At 41.6% G+C, this 23,616-nt stretch overlaps 1 protein-coding gene across 1 annotated transcript in view; it reads right to left on the bottom strand.

Annotated features, from left to right (window-relative positions):
- Positions 1-9: 9 nt before the first annotated feature.
- Positions 10-23,616, bottom strand: part of LOC146701833 (collectin-12-like) — a 43,164-nt gene continuing 19,557 nt past the window's right edge. The window contains exons 3-10 of the mRNA XM_085468207.1: positions 12,824-12,946; positions 4,485-4,571; positions 3,332-4,375; positions 2,711-3,208; positions 1,854-1,990; positions 1,657-1,766; positions 957-1,102; positions 10-852 (exon numbers count right to left, since the gene is read on the bottom strand). Coding sequence (XP_085324333.1) covers positions 833-852; positions 957-1,102; positions 1,657-1,766; positions 1,854-1,990; positions 2,711-3,208; positions 3,332-4,375; positions 4,485-4,571; positions 12,824-12,946 — 2,165 coding nt within the window. The 3' untranslated portion in view covers positions 10-832. The remainder of the gene's footprint in view (positions 853-956; positions 1,103-1,656; positions 1,767-1,853; positions 1,991-2,710; positions 3,209-3,331; positions 4,376-4,484; positions 4,572-12,823; positions 12,947-23,616) is intronic.

The raw sequence follows: 23,616 nt of genomic DNA, 5'->3' as shown, positions 1-23,616 counted from the left end.
ACCACCCTGTGGATTTTATCTGTTTATTTGTGAGTTATTCCGTCATTTCTTTCATAGTTCTTTGTTTTGCAGGAAAATATCCAAGTGCAGAAAATGCATGAAGGATCCACAGTTTTATTCATGAACATATTTATGTATGTAATAGCAGAAAGTAAATCATACATAAAGTCTTACTCTGTAAATTCGTTTACTAAAACTCAAGCTGATTGTGGCATTTTTCTAAGTTTATACGTGAGTACTATATTTTTTATTTCCTACTCGTGTTATATAGATGGTCATGAGGTTAGATAACAGTTTCAAGATAGCATATCAGCGACATTATGTTTTTTGCGCATCATTTTGCACACCTTATTCCTTTTTTTTCTTTTTTCTTTTGGAATTATATAAAGAGAAGCATTACCAAAGTCCATTTGGCTTCATAGATTTCATATTTTCCTACAAAAATTGCATAATGAAATATACATTCAGATATTCGGTTGTACATTGAGTACTGTTCTATAAAATGTATTCCAAAAAAATATAAAAATATTTATATATATATATATATATATATATATATAAATCAGTTGATTTGGTTATTAAAAAAAAGATTCTCTTCCTATCTTGGTCACCCTGCTGTATTGCACTCCTGGTAATGTTGGACTGGCTTTACTTTGGAGGAGAAAGGCATCTCATCAGCACTGGAGAGATGTTTACTGTTGCAGCCGTGGGCTCATTTCAAAATTGTCCCTTTGCTCTCTCCATACGGACTGTCCCATGTGCTGCGTCAGTTGGACCAGTGCCACACGGGTGTAGTCTAGCTGCTCACTGTGCACTCAGACTGAACACGTCACTATGATCCAGGTGATCTTGCTGAGGGAAAGAAAGAAAAGAAAAGGGATCAGCATTAAGGTAGTGAGCAAAATATGATTACAATTACTGTGGAGCGAAAACGGGCAAGACAGATGATGACGCACAGGTCTCCATTTCCTTCTCGCAGATGTAGCTTATGAGATCTTCACAGGAGAAATCGTTCCATAGCGCCTCGTGGGTGAGACCCGCGCAGTCTTCTCCTTCTTCATGGCCGTGGCCCCAGTTGTCGGGCTGACCTGGCTTCCATTTCCTGCAGGCGAACAACAGAGGGCGATCACATGTTAGATTTACTGTGTTTGATCTAAGAGCCTAGGAGAAAAGCAAATAAAATAAATCGCATCCAACAATTTTCCATTGAATATGCCTTTATTTTCGGTGGTTAGATCTGAAGGCAGATCCCTGTGGTTAACTTTTCTCAGTAATGCTGCATTAAACTTTTTCACTGTTCGTCTCATTGTTCTGTTTGCAGTTTTGTACACTTTAGTGTTTATCTCACTGTTCCCGAAAAGCAGTGAAATGCTCTCACTGGACGTGCCTCTATAAACAATGTTAGAATGAATTTGAATGTGTTTCTTTTGTTTAAATAGGCAGCAACGAGACTTGAGCACTGAAGGTCTACATTCAACTCTGTGCAATCACAAACTTTTCATAAGATTTTCACAGGGTTTTCAAAGTTTATTTTGTAATGTTTCATGTAACTGAAAACCTACAGTTGTTATTATTGTTGGCATTTTTATTGGAAAGAAGTTCTTCTCTGAAACAAATATCCCTCCTGAGCATTTCCTAATTTACTGTAATACTGACGTAAAAGTAGGTTCAGTCCCATCCAGCCAGCGCCACGTGCGCTCCTTTTCCCTGTCGGTCAGACCCATCCAGAAGTAACCTTTGCCAAAGATCTGCCTCTTCAGCCATTTCTGAGGTCACATGAGGACAGAAAGAAAACTCAGTCAAAACTCACAAATACTAGAGAGCAATGTCAGATTACAAGATGTGCGACTCACCTGTTCCTCCATGTCGTTGATGATTAATAATGAACCAGACATTGATTCACAGGTTGTCTTTGCATGATCAAAGCTCTGCAGGTCTTTGGAGAAAAAATAGCACTTGTCTTTGTAGTTTAGCCATTCCGCAGGGCATCCTGCAAGATATTGAAAAAGCATTGTACAATTTGTTTTTTTCTAAAGTGATGTGAGATGAAGAAAAAAAAAAGCTCAGTTTAGCAGAAAGTACCACAAACCTGGCTCTGCCTAGCATTCCTGTAAAACATGTAGTTTTAACCACATAGTTATATATCTATATCTATCAAGAAAAAGTATGAAGAGACAGCAAACTAGACCACTCTAGTTGAGTCCCAGAATAAAAATACAGAGCTGTAAAGGAATCTAACAGGTCTCCTGTGACTAAATTGGCTAGTACGCAAATGGCTAGTTGGTGCTTTTTTAGCCTTTAGACCACAGGTGTCGGAATCCAGGCCCGAGGGCCGGTGTCCTGCAGGTTTTAGATGTGTCCTTGATCCAACACAGCTGATTTAAATGGCTAAATTACCAACATGTCTTCAAGTTCTCCAGAAGTCTGGTAATGAACTAATCATTTGATTCAGGTGTGTTGAAACAGGGTTATATCTAAAACCTGCAGGACACCTGCCCTCGAGGCCTGGAGTTTGACACCCCTTGCAGACCCTAGTTAGCTACACTAACCAGCTGCTAGCAGTTGCTTTATATTTTGCATGGAGGCATGAAAATTGGTAACAAGCTAAACATGATACTAATATGGTGATATTCTAGTTACCAACCAAAGTAAATATATGCTATCTGACTAAGTCAAAATAATCATTCTGAAACTGATTATGAAGTCATACCTGGAGCCCATATGGTAGGACCCACTGCCTCATCCTGCATAGACACAGGTCCAAAAGGAACTGCAGGGACCCGGATTGGTAGTCCTGGTTGTCCGGGTGGTCCTACTGGCCCTGAGGGCCCTACTGGTCCTGGCAGTCCCCTTGGTCCTTGCTCCCCAGGTGGTCCAATTGGGCCACGGATACCTGGTGGGCCCTGTACACCCTGAGGACCAGGTTGTCCATCTCTTCCAGGCAAACCAGCACTACCTGGTTCTCCTTTAGTACCAGGTGGTCCAGCTCTGCCTCCTGACCCTCTAGGGCCCTTTGACCCGGGGCTGCCAGGTATGCCTGGGAGACCCTTTAACCCTGGAAGGCCCGGTGGTCCTGGACTACCCTGCTCTCCTCTAGGTCCTCGGATCCCAGGAGCTCCCTTGTCTCCTTTCTCTCCCTTCTGGCCTGACTGACCAGGTAGTCCCTGAGGTCCTTTGTCCCCTCTTGGCCCTCTGGGACCAGGGGGACCTGAAACAAAAGAACATTCTCTAACTTTCTCAATTTAATCTTAGCAAGAAAGTTAAAATAAAATGTAACATTTATAACACGCATTGATTCATATAATAAATTTTGCAGGCACACTTCTCATACCCTTTAAAATAGTAAAGTTGGTTATTAGTTGTGAATGCTTGGTGTCCACCAGCTTCATCTCCTCCATGACAATAGAGAGGCTTGTGACCTCCTTGTCCATACGCGCTGCCAGCTCTTCCTGCTGTGACCTCAGACTCGTTGCGTCTGTCCTCACGTCAGCCATACTGTTGTTGAGGTGTAGCAGGAAGTCTGAATGACGGCCAACTGTCTCTGAACAAGTGCGTAAATCATTCAGGTTTAGATTGATTGCACCAAGAAGCTGTGTGGTGAAGCTGATGTTGCCAGTCACACGATCAATACTCTGCTCCGACTCATCCAGTCGCACCTCTAGGCGGTCAAACTTTGTAGATGTGAGGTTGCCGAAGTCCCTCTGCTGATCCATGATCTCTCTCAGAGTCTGGTCATGAACCTCTGCCAGGCTGCTGGTGTTCTGGAGCTGGTTAGCAATAAAAGTGAGCTGTGTCCCCACATCCTCCAGGCTGTCATTGTTGGACTTTGCTAGAGCTGAGGTATTACTGGCCAAGATCTGCAGGTTTTCCACTTTGCTACGAAGCCACTCTGTATCAGAGCGGGTCTGTCGGGTGTTCTGTTCAAGGCTCTGAAAGTCATTGCGCATCTTATGAATAGCCTGGCTGGTGTCATCGACTGAGCGTTGCAGAGCAGCAATGAGACCTCTCTGCTGGTCCTGAGTGAGGTTGAGACTGCTAATGCTGAGCAGCGCCTGATTTTGGAGTTTTACCTGCTGTTGGAGTTCTCTTTGCAACCTAGCTGTGTCTTCCTGTAGACCCCCAATGATGCTGCCGTACGACTGCAGACTGCCATTTACAGAGCGCAAGGTGGCTGTGTTAATGTTCAGCAGTCCTTGAATGGAGCCCTGGCTGCTCTGGATGTCTGAGCCAATGTTCTGCAGCTGATTCAGCTTAACTTGATCACTGCGGATGCGCTCTTCCACCGCAGTCAGCTGCCTCTGGAGGGTCCAGATGTTGTTCTTAAAAGCCTGGATCTCTGTGGTGGTATTCTCCGACTTCTCTCCGGTCTGATCATCTGAAGATGAAGATTTGTACAGTAAATGATAAAAAAAAAAATATGTCGATGATTTACTGTAGCTTTTAGTTACAGCTTTTGACTTCAATGTGTGAGCCTAGATACATACCTAGCTTTTTCAAATCAGTCTCAACAGCAATGATCTTTCCTCCATAGTTTGCAATACCTTCAGACACACTGTCAACTCTTTGCACCACTGTAAAGAAAACAGGGCAGGCAAGACAAAGGTTAGCTTCACAGGCTCTGTCTTTCATTAACAGACAAAACAGGTATGACAGAACTGCCTGCAACCACAGACACCGTATATAAATGGGATCAGAGAGGAAACCAATTAAAGTCTCTGACATACACTATAGGGGAGATGTGTCCACATGTCTTGGAGGCATGTAATAATGACAAACCCTCAGTAATGTAATCCCTTGGGTTACACCAGATTCAGACGTAAAGTGATATGGAGTTGCTGTGCATTGAAAAGGAAAAAGGCATTAATAAAGAGCGAGAGAGAGGGAGGAAGACACACTGATTCAGCAATGATGGTGTGGGTGGTCACTGACCAATGCTTAGATGTTAGGTGCATAGGAGGACATTGCAGAGGGCCTTAGGGGACAGGAAGTGACCTGAGGGGGGGGGGCTTCAGTAAACAAGCGGATCAAAGATGACCAGTGGAGACAGACTCTGTGGCAGGGAGGCTCTTCACGCCCCCACAGGCGACACAGGCATTCATTTCCTCTGGAATGTGTCTGGGATTCCAGGGATGCATCCCGCTTCTACCTCCAGTCTCACCAGGGGGACACATCCTGTAAGTGGGAACAGCATTGGCTCCTCTGCTGTGAAGCTGCATCTGAACTGTTTACTTCAGGATAACGGCTGAATCCAAGGGGTTTAATTATTGACCAGAAACTAAATATATATTTTCCCCTGAATGGGAGCAAGCATCAAAATGCTTTAGATTAATGTTAGCATGAAGTGTGTCTCTGTTTAGTTTTGAATATTTTTAAAAAAAAAATGTACAGACTAAACTAGGACATACAACTTTTTTTAATTGGTGAGTTCTAGAAATCGTGGTAGGCTGATTTTGTGGTTTGAACTGAGTTACAATAGCTGTTTTCATCTGTTTTCAGATTGTATGCTAAAAAAAAACGTCTGGAAATTTAATTCTGAAAATGTTTCCCGTCTTTGGCTTTTTAACCCTCTCCAAAACCCACCTAAACTTGTTTCTGGGAATAAGCAAACCAGTAAAACTGTCTTGCGATGCAACTGTACCACATAATTTTTTAGTTATGAATCTAAAAGGTCAGTTGGATAGGAAATACTGCACACACAGAAAATTAAATGTAACGCATTTCCAGTAACCAGATGTACAATGAAGCACAAACACCTAAAAAAAGCATATAAACTTTAAGCTCTGCAGACCTATCATAATCTACACCTATGGCACATTGTTTCATTAGCAAACACACACACACACACACACACACACACACACACACACACACACACACACACACTAACCTCGAAACTAAAGCTAAACATGAGCAGAAGCTTCTGGAACTTTTCCACATGTTCTGTTCATGGGCTGGCCTCGGGAGAGGATCATTGCATCACACAGTGGTAAAATTAACCATAAAACACACATGCAAAAAGCTGAAATTACAACAGGGCTGCAGAGTAAAGCATTATTTTGCCTCATAGGCCCAAATGTTGTAGAAATGAGCTGTTTTGTACTCAGTTTGAACTCTTTCCAAGATTTTGTGTGGACGGGTTCTGAAACTGTGTGTCGGCTCTGTCCGGGCTGTCTTGTAAAATCAAACTCTCTTATGCAACTTTTTAATGAAGTGAGTGAACTTCAAACTCCTGTGTGGGATTGCGCTGAATCTAAGAAGGCCAGCACATTAGCTAAAAGGACAGCGACAGTTTAGCATTAGCTGTCAACTGCAGTAAATTTCACTAGTTAAAACAGGTAGAACAGGAAACAAAAAACACATCTGCATAGGGACTCTGTCTGCAGCAGAAATGATGAATTGATCACTGAAATGTTTTTTGCTCATGAACCGAAAGTCATTTAAAGTTAATTTATAGAGAAATGTCAGTATTTCACTCTTTGGTGTTTTATGCTTGGAATTCAGAAAGAGAGTCGCAGGCTTCTGGTCCTTTTTCTTTGAGGAAAATTAATGGGACGTGAACCCATGAGCTCTGAGAATAACCTCATTTTGCTTTTGGTCCTGTCAATTGAGAAAACAAGCTGCAGGAGAAAAGAGTGGGGTCACTCCCTCCCAATTACACTTCTGTGATTAAACTGCATCAGAACAAAAGAGCCACATACAGGACGTTTCTGTGGGTCAGTGATGGAGAGACACACAAGTTTATTGCGTAGAAGACTCTGGGTCTCACTACATAACCATCTGGAGCTGGGAGTGTGTTTAGGCTGAGCTGTGGTTCCCTTGACAGAGGAGTGCTTCAGTGCCAGTAAAAACCCAGTTTCAGTGGGTTCTGCTGGAGTTGCACTGAGTTCACTCACTTCTCATCTGGGATCAATTAGGCCTGCCTGAAAACATGCAGCGAGGAACAAGAAAGACCGGCTGAGCTCACAGCGTAGGGGGACATCATTGTTCGTGTACTCAAGGCACACAGATAAGCCCCGAACATGTTAACTTCACGCCATTTTCACCAATTGAAAATAAGACGGGGACATAGAGCAGTCACATATGGGAATGTTTAAGACAATTATAGCAGGAACATTCAGAGTTCAATCCTCCAAAAGACGGCGGGACTGCTTCCCGACCTGGAAAAAATTAGAAAAAAAAAGCCAACCAGGAAGTTCAGCTCCACAAAGCCTGAAGAACTTCTCCGGAGGTGTGAGCTTTGGGGGAGTTGGTAAAATAAACTGAGAGAAGGTTGCGGGGTGGAGAGAGAAAAAAGAGAAGGCAGACAGACAGTCAGATGAAGTTGAAATTTAAAGGGTATTTTCACCCAAATTACATAGACAAATACTGTACATGCTCACGACTGATGTTTGTAGTCATGCATACCATGGCTACTTCACCTGTCCCTCCTGCACTTTCTTGCTCATTGTGTCAGATGTTTAGTTACTCCTCGGCCTCCTTTAGCAGTAATGATACTTGTTTTTTTTGGGGTTTTTTTGTTTTTTTTGGTTTTTTTGGGCCTGTCCCGTTTGGCTCTTTTGCCATCAGAATTGTTGTCTAAAGGCAAAGAAAGATGCCCAACGGATTTACTTTACCAAACTGACCATCCCAGCCTTGCCGTAATGGTCCATTTGATTCACCTTTTATTGTTTATTTTATTTTCACTTACTGAATACGGGACAGACTTGACTGGGGGAAAGAAGGGGAGAAAGAAAGAGGGAAAGAGAAACAGCTGAGAAGAGGGACGGGGGAGAAGGGCAAAAGACAAAAACCAACAGAACGGGCAGAGAAAAAAAATGCATATATCAATCACCTGGATCACCTGCTGAGAAAGAAAAAAGAAAGCAAGCAGAAGAGAGAGAAAAGAGAGAAGGCAGACAGACAGTCAGATGAAGTTGAAATTTAAAGGGTATTTTCACCCAAATTACATAGACAAATACTGTACATGCTCACGACTGATGTTTGTAGTCATGCATACCATGGCTACTTCACCTGTCCCTCCTGCACTTTCTTGCTCATTGTGTCAGATGTTTAGTTACTCCTCGGCCTCCTTTAGCAGTAATGATACTTGTAACAAATGTAGCATATTTGCAGCTCTGGAGGCCAGGATTACTGAATTGGGGACTCGGCTTCGCACCCTTCATTCACGCGTAGCTAGCCAGGCCCCTGTAGCTGGTGCAGCCGAAGATAGCGTAGGCCCCGCTAGGCTTTCCCCGGCAGACCCCAAGCAGCTGGGGAAAGAGGGCGGCTGGGTGACGGTGAGGAGGAAGCATAGTCCTAAACAGAAGCCCCAGGGACACCCGTTTTTCCCCACTTGGCGACACACCCGCCGGGGGTCAAACTCTGGTAATTGGTGATTCTGTTCTCAGACATGTGAAGCTAGAGACACCAGCAACCATAGTCAATTGTCTTCCAGGGGCCAGAGCAGGCGACATTGAAGGAAATTTAAAACTGCTGGCTAAGGGTAAACGTAAATTCAGTAAAATCATAATTCACGTCGGCAGTAATGACACCCGGATACACCAATCGGAGGTCACTAAAATCAATATTGAATTGGTGTGCAACTTTGCCAAAACAATGTCGGACTCTGTAGTTTTCTCTGGTCCCCTCCCCAATCAGACCAGGAGTGACATGTTTAGCCGCATGTTCTCCTTAAATTGGTGGCTGTCTGAGTGGTGTCCCAGAAACGATGTGGGCTTCATAGATAATTGGCAAACCTTCTGGCCTATTAATTAACGAAAGACCAAGACAGACTTTTAATTCATTTGAAAGCCTGATGCTTAGCCTTGTCCACCCCAGCTGTAAAACTCAGAAACCAGTCTTACTTGTTATCATCTATCGTCCACCTGGGCCTTACACAGAGTTTCTCTCTGATTTCTCAGACTTTATATCTAATTTAGTTCTGAGCTCAGATAAAATAATTATTGTGGGTGATTTTAACATCCATGTAGATGCTAAGAATGACAGCCTCAACATGGCATTTAATCTGTTATTAGACTCAATTGGCTTCTCTCAAAATGTAAAAGAACCCACCCACCACTTTAATCACACTCTAGATCTTGTTTTAACATATGGCATAGAAACTGAACATTTAACAGTGTTTCCTGAAAACCCTCTCCTGTCTGATCATTTCCTGATAACATTTACATTTACAATAATTGATTACACAGCAGTGGAGAGTAGACTTTATCAAAGTAGATGTCTTTCAGAAAGCGCTGTAACTAAGTTTAAGAATATAATCCACCCACTGTTATCATCTTCAATGCCCTGTACCAACATAGAGCAGAGCAGCTATCTGAACGCTACCCCAACAGAGGTCGATTATCTTGTTAATAATTTTACCTCCTCACTACGTACGACTCTGGATACTGTAGCTCCTGTGAAAACTAAGGTTTCTAATCAGAAGTTCCTGACTCCGTGGTATAATTCTCAAACAAGTACCCTAAAGCAGATGACTCGCAATCTGGAGAGGAAATGGCGTGTCACAAATTTAGAGGATCATCATTTAACCTGGAGAAATAGTTTGTTGCTTTATAAGAAAGTCCTCTGCAAAGCCAGAACATCTTACTATTCGTCACTGATTGAAGAAAATAAGAACAACCCCAGGTTTCTCTTCAGCACTGTAGCCAGGCTGACAAACAGTCAGAGCTCTATTGAGCCAACCATCGTTAACTAGTAACGACTTCATGAACTTTTTCACAAATAAAATTTTTATCATTAGAGAAAAAATTACCAATAATCATCCCACAGATGTAATATCATCTCCAGCTACTCTTAGTACCATTGATGTTAAGTTCGACTCTTTTTCTCCAATTGATCTTTCTGAGTTAACTTCAATAATTACTTTCTCCAAACCATCAACGTGTCTTTTTGACCCCATTCCTACAAAACTGATCAAAGAAGTCCTGCCATTAATTAATTCTTCGATCTTAAATATGATCAACCTATCTCTAATAATCGGCTATGTACCACAGGCCTTCAAGCTAGCTGTAGTTTAACCTTTACTTAAAAAGCCATCTCTAGACCCAGCAGTCTTAGCTAATTATAGGCCAATCTCCAACTTCATTGAACCAACAACCAGAATCTCACGAACAGAGATCTGTCAGCACAAGGAAATTGAAACAAAGACAGTGTTTGCCGAAAGGTAAAGAAAGAAAATCCAATTTTGGAAAAAAAACACATATTATGACAATGACAATGTTTCGAATTGCTTGTTGAAGAAACCAATGGATATTAGTACAGTATAGTACTGTTGAAAAGTCTTCAGCTACCCATTATTTCTTTAGATATTTCTTTAACAGGATCTTGAGCAATATTTTTCAGAGGAATTTTAGGACTACTGGAGGACGAAAAACCTAAAAAAAAAAAACCCACGGTATCTACATGAACAGTATGCAAAAGTTACATCAGTTACATCTGGCCCTTCAGTTGATCCATCAACGGTTTGCTGAAGCCTCATCAGAAATGGTCTCAGTGGAAGGGTGGCTGTCAAACAGCCATTGGTAAGGAAGGGAAACAGAGAGAAAAGACTAAGGTCTGCCAAATTACACAAGAACTGGATTGAAAATCAGTGGCAACAGGTCTTATGGAATGATGAATCCAAATGTAAATTTTTTGGTTTAAATCATCAGTATATACAGAGGAGATCAGGAGAGAGTGTGTTACTGTTACAGTCATATACTATCAGTCATGGATAGGGATGGGTACCGGTATTCGGTGCCATCATGGCACCGGTTCTGACATAAACGGTAGTAACCAGACCGAAAAGTAGCGCACATTTCGGTGCTTTATTTTGGTGCTTTTTTTTGTGAGCTGTGATACACTTTAGATTCTAGCCAATCATTTTACGTTTCCGAGGATAGTAGGCGGGTCCAGGTTCGTACGTTCTTTTAGCGCAGAGCTACAGATTAAAAATGCGAAGCGGTCAAAGTCTGGCTGTACTTCACAGCAAAATATGCAAACTCAGCAGCCTGCAACAAGTGCTTTAAGCTGATACTGTGATACTGTCAAAGGAGGTAACACCTCAAATCCGATGAAACACCTGGCGACGCATAGGTTTTTTTTTAAAAGCCGCAAAATGCGCCGTATTTTGATAGCTTGCTGCGAGACCTCACAACGTGCACATCTACTGCGGGTGTGGTGCCTGTTATCGGACGCGGAGTTAGCAACATCCCCCAAAAACCCGAAGAGGAGAGTCCTGGCCCCTAGCCCTGCCAGTGTAGCAGAAATGATGACGGATGATGATGGCAGCAGCAGCCGTTCTTCTCTGCGTGAGTAGCTTAATGTTGTTCGTGTGTAATTTACGTTGAGTAGGCTAACCACGTTATTACATTAATGCATGTAAGGTGAACTAGCAAACATCATCATAGCTACATGCGGCTGTCTTCTTGTTTAATGGCAGATAGTCCCTTCACCCTGGCCAAAAAGGCTAAAATGACCAAAGAAAAAGTGGAAAACAGTTAAACATGAGAGGTTTTTGGACAAAGTTTGTGTTTTTTCCATTGTTTAAGCACTGCTTCCAGCCAAGAGTGATACCATATATGCCCCATAGCGGCAGAAAAGGCTAGCATTGTTATCTTTTTACAAAAAACCAGCTGAACACAAGAGGTTTTTGGACCAATTTTTGCGTTCTCCATTCTTTAAGCACCGGTTTAAGCACCGTTTAAGCACCAGCACCGTTTCAAAAGTACCGGTTTGGCACCGGTATCGGATAAAACCTAAACGATACCCATCCCTAGTCATGGATTAGCCTCCCCGTAACCTAGATCTCAACATTATTAAAGCAGGTGGGATCGTCTTGACAACAAACAATACAAAAGGCAGAAACATTGAAAGCTTTGGATGTCCTTCAAGAAGTCTGCAAAACTATTCCTGAAGACGACTTAAAGAAATGACAAGAAAGCTGATTAAGAGAGTTCAGGCTATGTTGAAGAATAAAGATGGTCACACTAAATATTGACTTTCAAGCTCATTTTTGTTTTATATACTGTGTATGTTTGTACATTTATATATGTTTTGATTTCTATATGCACCTATTTCCTGTTTTCCTATCAAAATATAAAGGAATGGGGATTGGCTAAAGCCTTTCACAGTACTGTATCATCTTCTCTGGCTATTTCCCGTTTCCATTCACAATATATAGAGTATTTGGAGTCAACCCCGCATGTGAAATGCACTGCCAGGCATATTTGTTTTGTTAGCTGTTTCTCTTGAGTTCAATCACTGTTTGTTTTTGGTGACTTCATATTTACACATGAAGGTGAAATCTCTCACGTGACTCTGCAAGAAAGTAAACACGCATTTTTTTAAAATCTAAAACTCCTTGAGTAATGTTTTTGGGTTTTTTTGGCGGGGGGGGGGGGGGGATTTGGTTTAACAGGGTGTTTATCTGTAACAGGAAATGTAGAGAGAGTAAATTGAGGGTAAAACTGCTAAGTTTTCCTCGTGGATGTGGCAGAAGTGTTGTCATACTTTCCATTACTGAAACATTGAATAATGACAATGAAGCATTGCAAAAGAACATTCATGTCATACTTGAGCATGCTGAAGTCCACTCAAGGGACAGAGAGCTGCTTGCCTCACACACAGGAGGTCTCATACGGTCATGAAACAGTGAAGCTCTTGGCAGCACAAAGAGAAAACTAATGATATGTTTGGATGGTTACTCCATCAACATAATGTAAGTGAATCATTTCAACATTTCAGAAAACAAAGGGCGTCATTGTAGAAGTGTTTGCCATCCTCTAATTTATTCTGTTAGATTACAGTGATAGTGGAAAGGAGCGTGGCGGGCAGCTTGTTTTACCTTTATATCCAAGTATAGCAACAGCGATGGTGAGGAGTGTACACAGCACATAGAGCAGAGCTATGGAGGTCTTCAGTGCCCATTCATTCTTACACTTCGTGCACTGGGTGCCCTCCTGGATTCCTGCGTAAAAACATGAAAGAATACCAAATGAGTCAATACACTTTGCTTCCTATGGAGCATTTTTCTGAATCAGAAATGCCTAAAGTGTGTAGGTGGAGTTTGGTGTTCGCTAAGGACTCCAGGAGGCCCACATCTGGATAAACAGCACTGGAGACTACATTAAAGAGGCCAGCTCTTCCCTCGGGGGTCCTGGTGGAGAAGCGACACAAAAACAATCCCCCCCACTGACTTGTTTAGACTCAGCGACATGCTTATTTTCCTGAACTTAGTCTTCTCTCAGCAAACTGCCTCTCTTTCAGTCGCCTTGTGTGAAAAGATTTCTTCCCAGAGAAACGGAGGCAAACGGTGTGTAGGTTTTTTTTTTTTTAATGCAGTGTCAGGACTGTGGAATGAAATTAGGGGCCCTTAGCGTGTGGGGACACTTTTGGAATATTCCTTTTCAAGGATATTTTTCATGACAGATGAGTGGTGAGCTCTACAGTGCTGACGGGAACACAGCTGTTTTCATTTTCAGTTCAGGGAGTGTGTGTGTGTGTAAAGGTTGGGAATGTAGCGTGTGAGTGTGTGTGAATTTTGTGTTTTGGGGGGTGGGGGGGGGTGTATTTGCTTTTCATGTACCTGGAATAAATTTTTTTATAAAGGAATACAAGATATATTCAGATTAACAGGAGCCAGTCAGTTCCCATCATACGTGGATCTGTAAAGTGCAAGAATCACTTAGTGCCAAAGGTTTAACCACACATTGCGCTCGAGTGTGTTTTATATGGTGAGGTAATTCTTAAATAAACTAAAAATCCAGCTCCGATTGGATCCTCAGTGTCCCACTGGGAGTTTCGATGCCAAAGTTAACAACATCATTTATTCTTATTGGTGTGAAGGGATTTTTTGTAAGATCACTGATTGTTAGACCTCAGTCAAAGACCATGTCAAGTTGGAGAGGAGGTGGAACACCTGGTCAACCTCAACAGGAGATTTACTGTAAAGAGTACAAGCAAGTGATGGATGAAACTGAAAAAGGGGGTTCTAGATGTAATCGTTCCATGCGATTGATTCTGTGCAAACTCAAATGACACCTCCATTACCTCACTGACCAGCAAGAAGACCTACTTTACTTCATATGCCTTAAGGTGCACTCAGTGTATCGGGCCAGTACCCACACTGTTAAAAGCATATCTTCAGTGGAGGTAAACCAACAAATCAGCCAAGCTGTTTTAACCTGTTGTAGAGTTTGGGATGTTCGCGGTAGATCTTTTGGATCCCGGTGGTTGCAAATTGGGAGGTCCATGAATTGGACTTGACTGGAATTTGTCAACTATTACAAACCTTTGGGTTCTGGCATTTATGATGATGTAATGATACAATGACACATGCCACCTACCAAAAAATTGCCACCCCCAGTGGCCCTTAATGAAGGCCTCCCCTAGCAGGACCCCTTCCCACTGTAAAATCTGCTCAGGAAAGGTTTGAGGGACGGATCAAAGAAGCCAAGTATTCATACAGCCTCCACATTTCCCACATCACAATGTACTCACATAGCACTGAGGCCTCACGTAGCAACCTACAGCAACCAGGATCCACTGCCAACATCCTGGTACCTAATACCAGAGAACACCCACAGAGATCTCCTTTCTGAGTCAGGGCTGTTTAGGCAGTACAAGGTGACTTATACATTAAAAAGTAAGAGGCTGACTGGTGTATGACTTATCATACATTGTCATTTCAACCATGTACAGTGGTACAGTACAGAGTGAAACGAGACAGCATTCCTCTGAGAGCCTGGTGTTACACATGACATATAACAGACAATCAACACGGGACTACGTAAAAGTGCAATGTGCAAAAATTGCAAAAAAAAAAAAAGACAAGACAGTGCAACACTAGACCGAACAGGATGATGGCGTGAATGCTGTAAGTGTCCGTGATGGAGGGAAGAGAGGGTACTGCAATCCACCTTTACCATATCAGACAGTGATGCAGCTGCTCAGGACGCTCTCGATAGTCTCTCTGTTGAACGTGGTGAGAATGGATGGAGGGAGATGGGCTTATCTCAGCTTCAGCAGGAAGTAGAGGCGCAGTTGGGCCTTCTTAGTTATGGAGCTGGTGTTGAGAGACCAGGAGAGGTTCTCCGCCAGGTGGACACCAAGGAATTTGGTGCTCTTGACGACGATTATAAGTAATAAGCATCAACATTACCAATATCCTTTTTTCATTTACTTTTTCCTTAAGGGAAAGACAATCCCTGAGCTATAGATATATAATTTTACCACTGGGATTTTTTCTTTTGTTGCACAGATATTAGTGTTCAATTTTTAAAGTTTATGGCCATACCTGTGGTGATCTTCTTTCTGAGGAAATTATAATTTAAACAAAAAGGTTTTTATTTGAATTGCACTTTGTCTTTACTAAATGTGAAGAGATTAAAAAACACTCAATTTTAAGAACTGTTTATGAGTATTTATTTATTTATTTGCAGGATCCTGAAGCAGTTAATTGACTTCTTCCAATTTCTTCCAATTAACTTCACACCTAAAAACATTCTTTGCTCACCACCAACTTCTAAGAAAGCATCTGTCTGATTTCATGCGGTAGCTTTTGGATTTTTTTTTTTTTGCAGGAAACGATACAGGTGAGAACAATTAGTCTGAATAAAATCAGTTAAGTTGCATCATAGTAAAACTGCTAACACAGAAGAGTCTGTAAATGTGAAGCAATGCTTTTGTTCCTGATCCAAACTTTACTCTCTCAACTTAAACAGAGAAGATTTATGTTTTCAACTCAAAACTGTACCATAAAAAAATGGCCTTGAGCATTTGTTTCCAACGATGACAACACAGAAGCCCATAAATCTTGTCGAAGTGTTTCAAAGCAAGACGTTTTTAAGAAAAATCAGTAACTTGTGACTCTCGTCTTGCCAAAATATTCACTTCTTTTCATTCTGTGGCCACAGAAAGATTAGGAAAGTGTGACATGAGTCAAAGAAATGAGAGAAAACTGTGGAAACTGCAGTACTCAGGCAGGTTAAGAGCCTTGTTTGCCTTCTTATGTGTATTAGCAGGTTTTCATGCCTGGAACATGTTAATCTTTTCAAAAACACAGGTCCGGTTCAGGGCACGGAGCGAAAGTGATTACCGCATCAGGAGTTACCAAAGTCTTTCCTCGGCTTGGTTTAACTGTAAGCAGAGAAGTGCACTCTGGGAATATGGCCATGATAAATGATTGCCTTTTCTGAATCATTCATAACTGTTGGCATGTTTGAAGTGTCAGCTCGTGCAAACTTCCCCAATGAAGTGAGCACATCAGTTCATCAGCTCACAGTAATCAAAGTGCTGCTGTTCCAATCCAAACAAGCTGACAGTGTTTACAAATCTGCTGCGCTGAAATGATACCAAAACACTTTGTAAGTGTATGAACTATTGCACAGGCTAAACTCTTTTCCATCTCAGTGCACCCCTGATTGATGAGCTTCAGATGCTCCGTGGATTAAGTGGAGAATTTCAAATTTGACAGCTGCCGTGACACAAAACACGTGGCAAACATCACAATAGGAAAGGAGAGACTTCGGTTTCACAGCTAATTTACAAGAACAAAGAGAAAAGACATCAGATGGAAAAGCTTAAACCTGAGTGTCCACACATGAGTGAACTGTCCAGTTCAGAGGTCATAGCGTGCCTGCTGATTATTTTCCAGTGGGTCACTTCCTGGATAATCGGCTTGTTTTTTTCTTTTTATTTGTGTGTCAACTGTCCATCTTTTTTTACAGCTGGATTCCATAAACGTGAATCATCAGCACAGGACAAACTAAAGCAGATACACTTCTAACTGGCTTGTGTTGACTCAGTAGCAGAAGCTACATTACCCTCGGGGCTAGAAGTAAAATCTTTCACTTTCCTAAGAACTCAGAGATTTCACATTTTTTTAGTTCAACCCAACCAAATGGCCAACGTGCAACTGAGAAAAAATTACAAGTTTACCTTGTGACAGGCTATGTTTAATGTGAAACACAAATCCTACCATCAGTATCCACTTTCCCTCCAAAGGCTATGACTACATTGGCCAGCTGCAACATCACCACCAAGGTGTGTCCACCATAACATATCTAGTTTCTATTGTCACAGTTTCCATTGGGCCTGCACATAAATTGGTCACATTGCACGCCAGCTCTGTGTCCTCAGAGGTCATGGCCACTTTGCACACTTTATGAGATCAGGACAATTTGAAGAAGCATTTAATTGGATAATTCCAAATAAATGCAAGGACAAGTTTCTTATTAATTAAAGAGCTCCGCTTTCTTTCATTTATTTTCTCTGAAGATAATGCGTGTGTTGTCTTACTGTTGCAAGCAAATAAAACCAGCTGTTCACCTCACAGCAGCTCTTTGTGAAGTTTTCTGAGGCATACCGCTCCTTGAATCGAGGTAGATGTTAGGGTTTTTACAATAGTCAAATCAAGGACAAGAAAACTCGGTTTCCTTTAGAAAAGGCATTGTTTTGTTAACTACAAATAACTGCCTGGAGGCATTTTTGCAATGGTCACAAGTGACAAAACAAAAAGGACTGTATATGCTAAGTATGTGGCAATCTGATATTTGGATCAGATATTAATACTGATACCGATACTGATCTAAAGGCTGGATCAGATAACGATTACATATCGATATTTCTGACTGATATCGGTGATGATATCTGATCCAGGTATCGATCAGATATTGCTAGTCTATTCAGTTCAGTTTGATGGTTTTGTGTTTAATTAATCATGGGACAGCGACAGCCAGTAACAGACCTAATATAACGCGATAGAAGCTGTGTATATAGTCTGTACATAGCCCAACCATCAAGGCAAAAAGCCACCCTCCATGGGTTCTTTTGGGGTCTTATTCCTGATTTAAAAAAAAACAAAACGGAATTGTTGATTTTTGCTCCACAATATTGAAAGATCTTGCAATTTAGCGTAAAAGGTTTCCTAAAGACAAAGAGTCATATCCACACTTTACCCAAATGAATAAAGTCTAAAGTATAACAACTGTCTGTTTGTGTGACAAGCAGACACAGGGAAATGAGTCAGTCACTACAAACAAGCTTTCACACATTCTCAAATGTCTGACACACTAACACAGCCCAGATGCACGAAACCTAACAAATAAATAAAATATGGAGAGGTTTGCAGCTCAGCAAGCTTGTCTGTGCATATAGTCGGATCAGACCTGATAAATAGAAAAGTTTCTGGAGTGACAAATTTCTCAGTATGAGAGGAAGATGAACTTTCACGAGACAGTGGAAAAACACCACGAGCGTCAGGCTCCTTGACCACAGTTTACCATCAGAGACTCCTTTAGTTTGGTTCCTCATCATTAAAGCGGACACCAGTTCGTCATCTTTCCCACTCGCCTACACAGTTAGACGCAGTCGGATCATACTGACCACAACCACAAAAACAACCATCGGCCAGGATGCTCAGACCACAGGCTGACACCAACACTTTTACTGCTCATAGCAAAATATAAAGAATGATGCTCCAAACACAAAGGGCCTTACCAAAACAGGAAAAATACACTAGTGGGTTTTCAATGAGAAAGGATTCCCTTTGTCATCCTGTATGTTTCCAACAAAGTCATCCATTGTTTCTGTAAAACCTCTGAATTGGAACAATGTCCAGACAGTGTCCACCTTGGTGATAAAAAATGTATCCAAGCCTGCATCTTTCATCAGCCTCATTTCCTGAAACAAAGGATTACACAAACATCGTCTTTTTCATCTCAACATGGGCTCTGAAATGACAACATAATGTCCAGGAGGCCACAGCTGATGCATGTGCCTTGTTCATTAAAACACCATGTTTATTTACTGTAAATAGCAGCAGGGACGCTATAGTAACGGCTGAGAACACAAAGCTGTGAGCTGAGGTCACACAAACTGTGATTTGGATCCCTGCCTTGCTTAACATGCTCTCAAGCCCTTTCCAGGAACCAGAGTGCAGATCTACTCCAAAAGGGTAATCAGTGAATTATACCTGGCACCAAAGACAAAGAAAGGAGTTCAAGAAAAACTTCAGCTTCAGTGGAAGAAGCCTTCAAAGAAAAAAGGAGTTTTTTCACAAGACTGCATAGAGTCCTGTGAAAAACTAAGTGCATCCTTACTTCTTCCAAAGGAATTAAGAGGACAGTCAAATACACTTGATTAACATATCATCTGTAAGTGTGACCACCTCAATAAAAGCAGAGGTTTTGGCAGTTTGCTGGAAATTGTGGTGAAGATAAAGACTGAGCCTCAAATGGAGCTCTGAAAGGGAGAATGATGGAGAGCACAGATTTTAAACCATGTAAAGCATAGGCTGATTGGCTCAAAGAAGGCAGGCAAGAAGATGATTAGACTAGAGCAATGATGTCAGTACTGAGATTGACAGCATGGGAAAGCAGTAGACGTGTAAAGAACAGAAAAGCAGCTTACGCAGAAGCTTCATATTCTACAGGCCTCAGTTAGCATGTTAAATGTTAAAGTTCATAAAGATACAACTAGAAAAGACAAAGCAAGGGCAGTTTATTTGGAAGGGGTGCCAGGAGAATATGGCATCACAGGTTAGTTTTGCAAAGCTGCATCTGTACACACCACAAGACCTCTAAAACAACGGATTTAATGGATTAACTCTTAGTTTAGGACAATGCATCAGTTTGTTAGAGGACATAAATACACACTAACCAATGTATATCTATGAGTACAATATTGCTTCTGCTAGTTAAAAGTTTGCATGGACACCAGTGGATGTTGGATAAATTCAAACTTAAATGACAAAGCCACTTCTCAAGAGTGTTTTCACTACCAACTTTTTATATACAGATGCTTGTTCAAGCTCCATGGTCGTTATATTTTAAACACACCGCTAACTAAGACAATTCACTCCTTTTCCACACACACACACACACACACACACACACACACACACACACACACACACACACACACACACATGCACGCACACACACACACACATGATTTCAATTTACTGATGAGCCATGAAAAACTGTAAAATATTTTTCACTGCGTGCCAATACGTGTGTTTCCTGGTTTTTTTGTTTCTTCTAATCTGCCCTTCATTACTCAAACAGAAATAAGATGTTTTACAAGATCTCTGATACACTGTAATCTAAGCCAAGTTGTTTTACAGTCAGGAGGGAGATGATGGCCCAATGAATGAGTCATGCACTGCTCAGATTTCTCAGTGGCAAAGTGAGGGGGCCTGGACTGAATCATGTGTGTAATGTGTGTTTGTGTGTGTGTGTGTGTGCACGCGCTAACAAGTGCACTGGTGCATGACTTTCAGCTTTTGTAGCCATAACTGACTTTCAGGTACTTTTAGCTGCAGAAGAATCCCTGCTTGATGTACATACTTGCATATAAACAAATCAGCTTTAAACAGTTGCCTTCAACTTTGGAGATTTTGGAGGGGTTTAATGAGCTACCAAACAAAAGAATATTCACAAAAAGCTTTTTTCCTTTTGTTTCTACACCTAATACCACACTGTTAAAGGCACAGAGAACACCTTATGTCCTCCAACATGTCCACTGTGCGTACTTTGAGGCTTTACCTGCCAATGATGCAATCAGAGGAAGTGCAGAATTAGGGCCAAAGGGTTGTGAGTTCATGAGATGGCTCTGGGGCCCAGCAGGAAACCAACACCATCCCAGCTTCATGTGTGGCCTGATTTAGGCTCCATCTCTTTTATTACATGTGATGGAAACCATACGGGAAAGGCGCTCACAGTTGTCAGTGACTGGGTCAACAGCAAAAGGAGGAGTAAAGACAATGAGGACAAGGCCAACGCTTCGTCACGAGAGGCTGAAATTGGAGAAAAGGTGAAATGTGAGGGGAAAAAAGAGCAAGAGAAAGAGTGAGAGAGGAGGCAGATGATTTAAAGATTTGAGAGGTGGAGAGAAAGCACTGATGGATGGCCTTTAAAAGCCAATAAATCCATGTTAGATTCAACCACCATGAGCCAAGAACCTCTCAGGGACCATGACACCGGCCACATCATCCACGTAAAAACTGGAGGAGAGGGGAAAAAGTGGTGCCTTTGTGGCAGGATATCGCTCACTGAGCTTTGTTTCAAATCTAACAAAAAACACTGTCAAAATATGAGGCAACCAAGATTACATCACCCAGCAGCTCTCTGAGGCTCCATCAGTCTGTTGCCTCACCATGGGGGTGTGACAGGGAACTATTTTTTTCCACATAATCATCTAATTCATCTGTCAGACCTGCTGTTATGCAGAGACGTATTTAAAAGGAAACAGACACGATGCATTTTGCTGATAGCTAGTTGTATTTTGGCTTAATATGAGAAAAATACCAATAACATCAAGTCCACGCTTTTGAGAGAAAACATTTCAGTTTCAGAAAATGTCTCAATGTGTCTGAAAGAAACGTGTCTCAAGGGACTGCGAGACAGAATGAAAAGCAGAATCATTTCATGCAGCTGAAATGATTGATTTTCTGGCCATTTGGTGGCAGCTGAAAACAATAAAATCTGAAATTATCCAATTTGAAAGTTGCTATGTAGAAGTGTTTACACACTCGACGGACACGGAATAAGAGCATCGGTGCTCAACAATCTACTTTGATCTTTACCTACTCCCGAAAGTCACACTCAAAGAAAGTGAAAAATTGATGGTTGCTCAGTAATTGCAATGAATTTTTTCCACTTTTGGCAACCAAAAGCAAGCAGTTGCAGCAATCGGCTGGAGTTTATACACACAAACAGATGGGCAACATGTTGCAAGTATCGTTAAGGTCAGTCTGCACCAAATAATGCAACTTGTCTGTGATGTATCGTTGTGCAACAGGAGACTCGACTTGACTAGTTGCATTCTTGTTATATTCCTGTAAAGGCAAAAAGATCCATGCCGTTTTGTAGTTAAATGTATGCAACTATTTGTGGTGGGATTTTTGAATTACTGCTGTATGTACACAACAACAGATTTACAATCAATGGCAAAAATTGTGTGATATTTGCTGATTGATCACAAGCAGATTCCATGCAATTTCCAATTTGACCCCATTTAATCACAAACTGATTGCAGACTTTTAGCCATTTTATCGCCATCTTCATGCATGCAAGACAGTGACTGAATACGAGTGGTTGCAGACCTGGTCCCTGTTTTTGAAGCAACCATTCTAAAGGCAATGAGAAGTCAGTTTTGCAATCATTTTGGTTGTGCCAAGGTCTCCACCCACTGTTTTTCTTTTAAGTGACATTAGCATTAGCCGCTAGATGGTCATCAGTGTTCACGAGATAGAAACTCACCTTGTGTGGTTGCTACTTTGGTTGTTGGCTTGGTTTAATACAGCTTAATAACAGCAATATCTGGAGTAATGCTTTGCATGTTTAACACGGTCGGCATTTGAATATATTCAATATTAGTCAAATTGGAGATTTCACTAAATGCTTGTCTGATATTTTAGGACAGCTGTCCCTATGAAACATATTTCAGCTCAACTTTATTGCTGCTTCTTTTTCTTTTATTGCAAGTTCTTTACAGAGCAAGAGCCACATTTAGATTAAAAAACTGTACAAGAGCTTGTGAGTGGCAACAGTGTTTGCTTGTTCTACCTCTGTCTGCCTGATGATGAGTGTCTAGTGAGGTCATAGACTACGTATACAAGATTAATGTCACCCACTGGTTAGTACAGAACTTGATATTTTAAAACCTGATGTCACAAGCAAGAGGTGGATCTAAAGAAAGCAGAATACCGCTGTACACTTATATGGTAGAACTTGCCAATGACCAGGTAGGTCTTCCCTAAATTATACCCTCCTTTGTTGTTTATTTAACCCTAGAAGAGGCCATAATTACCAAAATGAACATCGTGCTCTATTCTGTGAGACTTAAAATCAGAGATTGAGATGATAAAATCCTCAGGAAAGGGTTTCCCCAGGTCATAGATGAAGTGAGCAGTGATTTTCCATCAAACTCCCAGAGAAGCCCCCTCTGCTGGCTATTAAAAGGAATGCAGTTTTAAGACTTCCCTTTCAGACCCAGTCTTACAAGCGTATAGAGGTAAAAGGCATCAAAATCCCTGCCGGAGCTGAGTTTATTATTATAAGTGACTTCTCTGCCAGTACATATAGACTAATTTATAATCCAAAAATACTCATTAGTGCAACTTCAGTGCAAAAGTAAGCTCATTCACTCAACAGAGCTTAAAAAATGAGCATGCCAAACTGGTCTTTACCCATCCTACGATAATGATGCCTCACCAACTGATAGTAAAGGTAGAGAAATAAACACTTCCAAAATGTTTTCAGATGAGCTGCGGTCAGACAGGCACGCAGGCTGCGGCACCATCCACGGCCTCTCCTACTCACCCCCTCCCACGAACCCAGAGGCCCCACTCAGCTCTGCAGAGACTCAGCACTCGCTGCAGTTACACAAACAGGTTGTCTTTCCAGAAATTTCATCAACAATGGAGTGGGGAGTGGGTATGGACTTACTCGGCTCCAGGATTTGGGGCCCATGGAGTGACTTGGGTTCTAGTTACAAAGCAAAACATCAGAGCTTAAGCACTCCAAACACTGCAACTCACTAGTAAGTTTTATGAGTGTGTGTCTGTGTGTGTGGCCCACTGGTTAATGATCATCACATTAGCATCCAGAATTTGATAGCCTTCCTACGCTCAAC

The sequence above is a fragment of the Copadichromis virginalis genome, linkage group LG9 (genome assembly GCF_057382275.1).
Source record: "Copadichromis virginalis isolate Kocher_CV1m ecotype Utaka linkage group LG9, C_Virginalis_male_GT1.1, whole genome shotgun sequence".
Taxonomy (NCBI): domain Eukaryota; kingdom Metazoa; phylum Chordata; class Actinopteri; order Cichliformes; family Cichlidae; genus Copadichromis; species Copadichromis virginalis.
The sequence above is the reverse complement of the archived record's forward strand: the minus strand, read 5'-3'. Positions and strand labels throughout refer to the sequence as shown.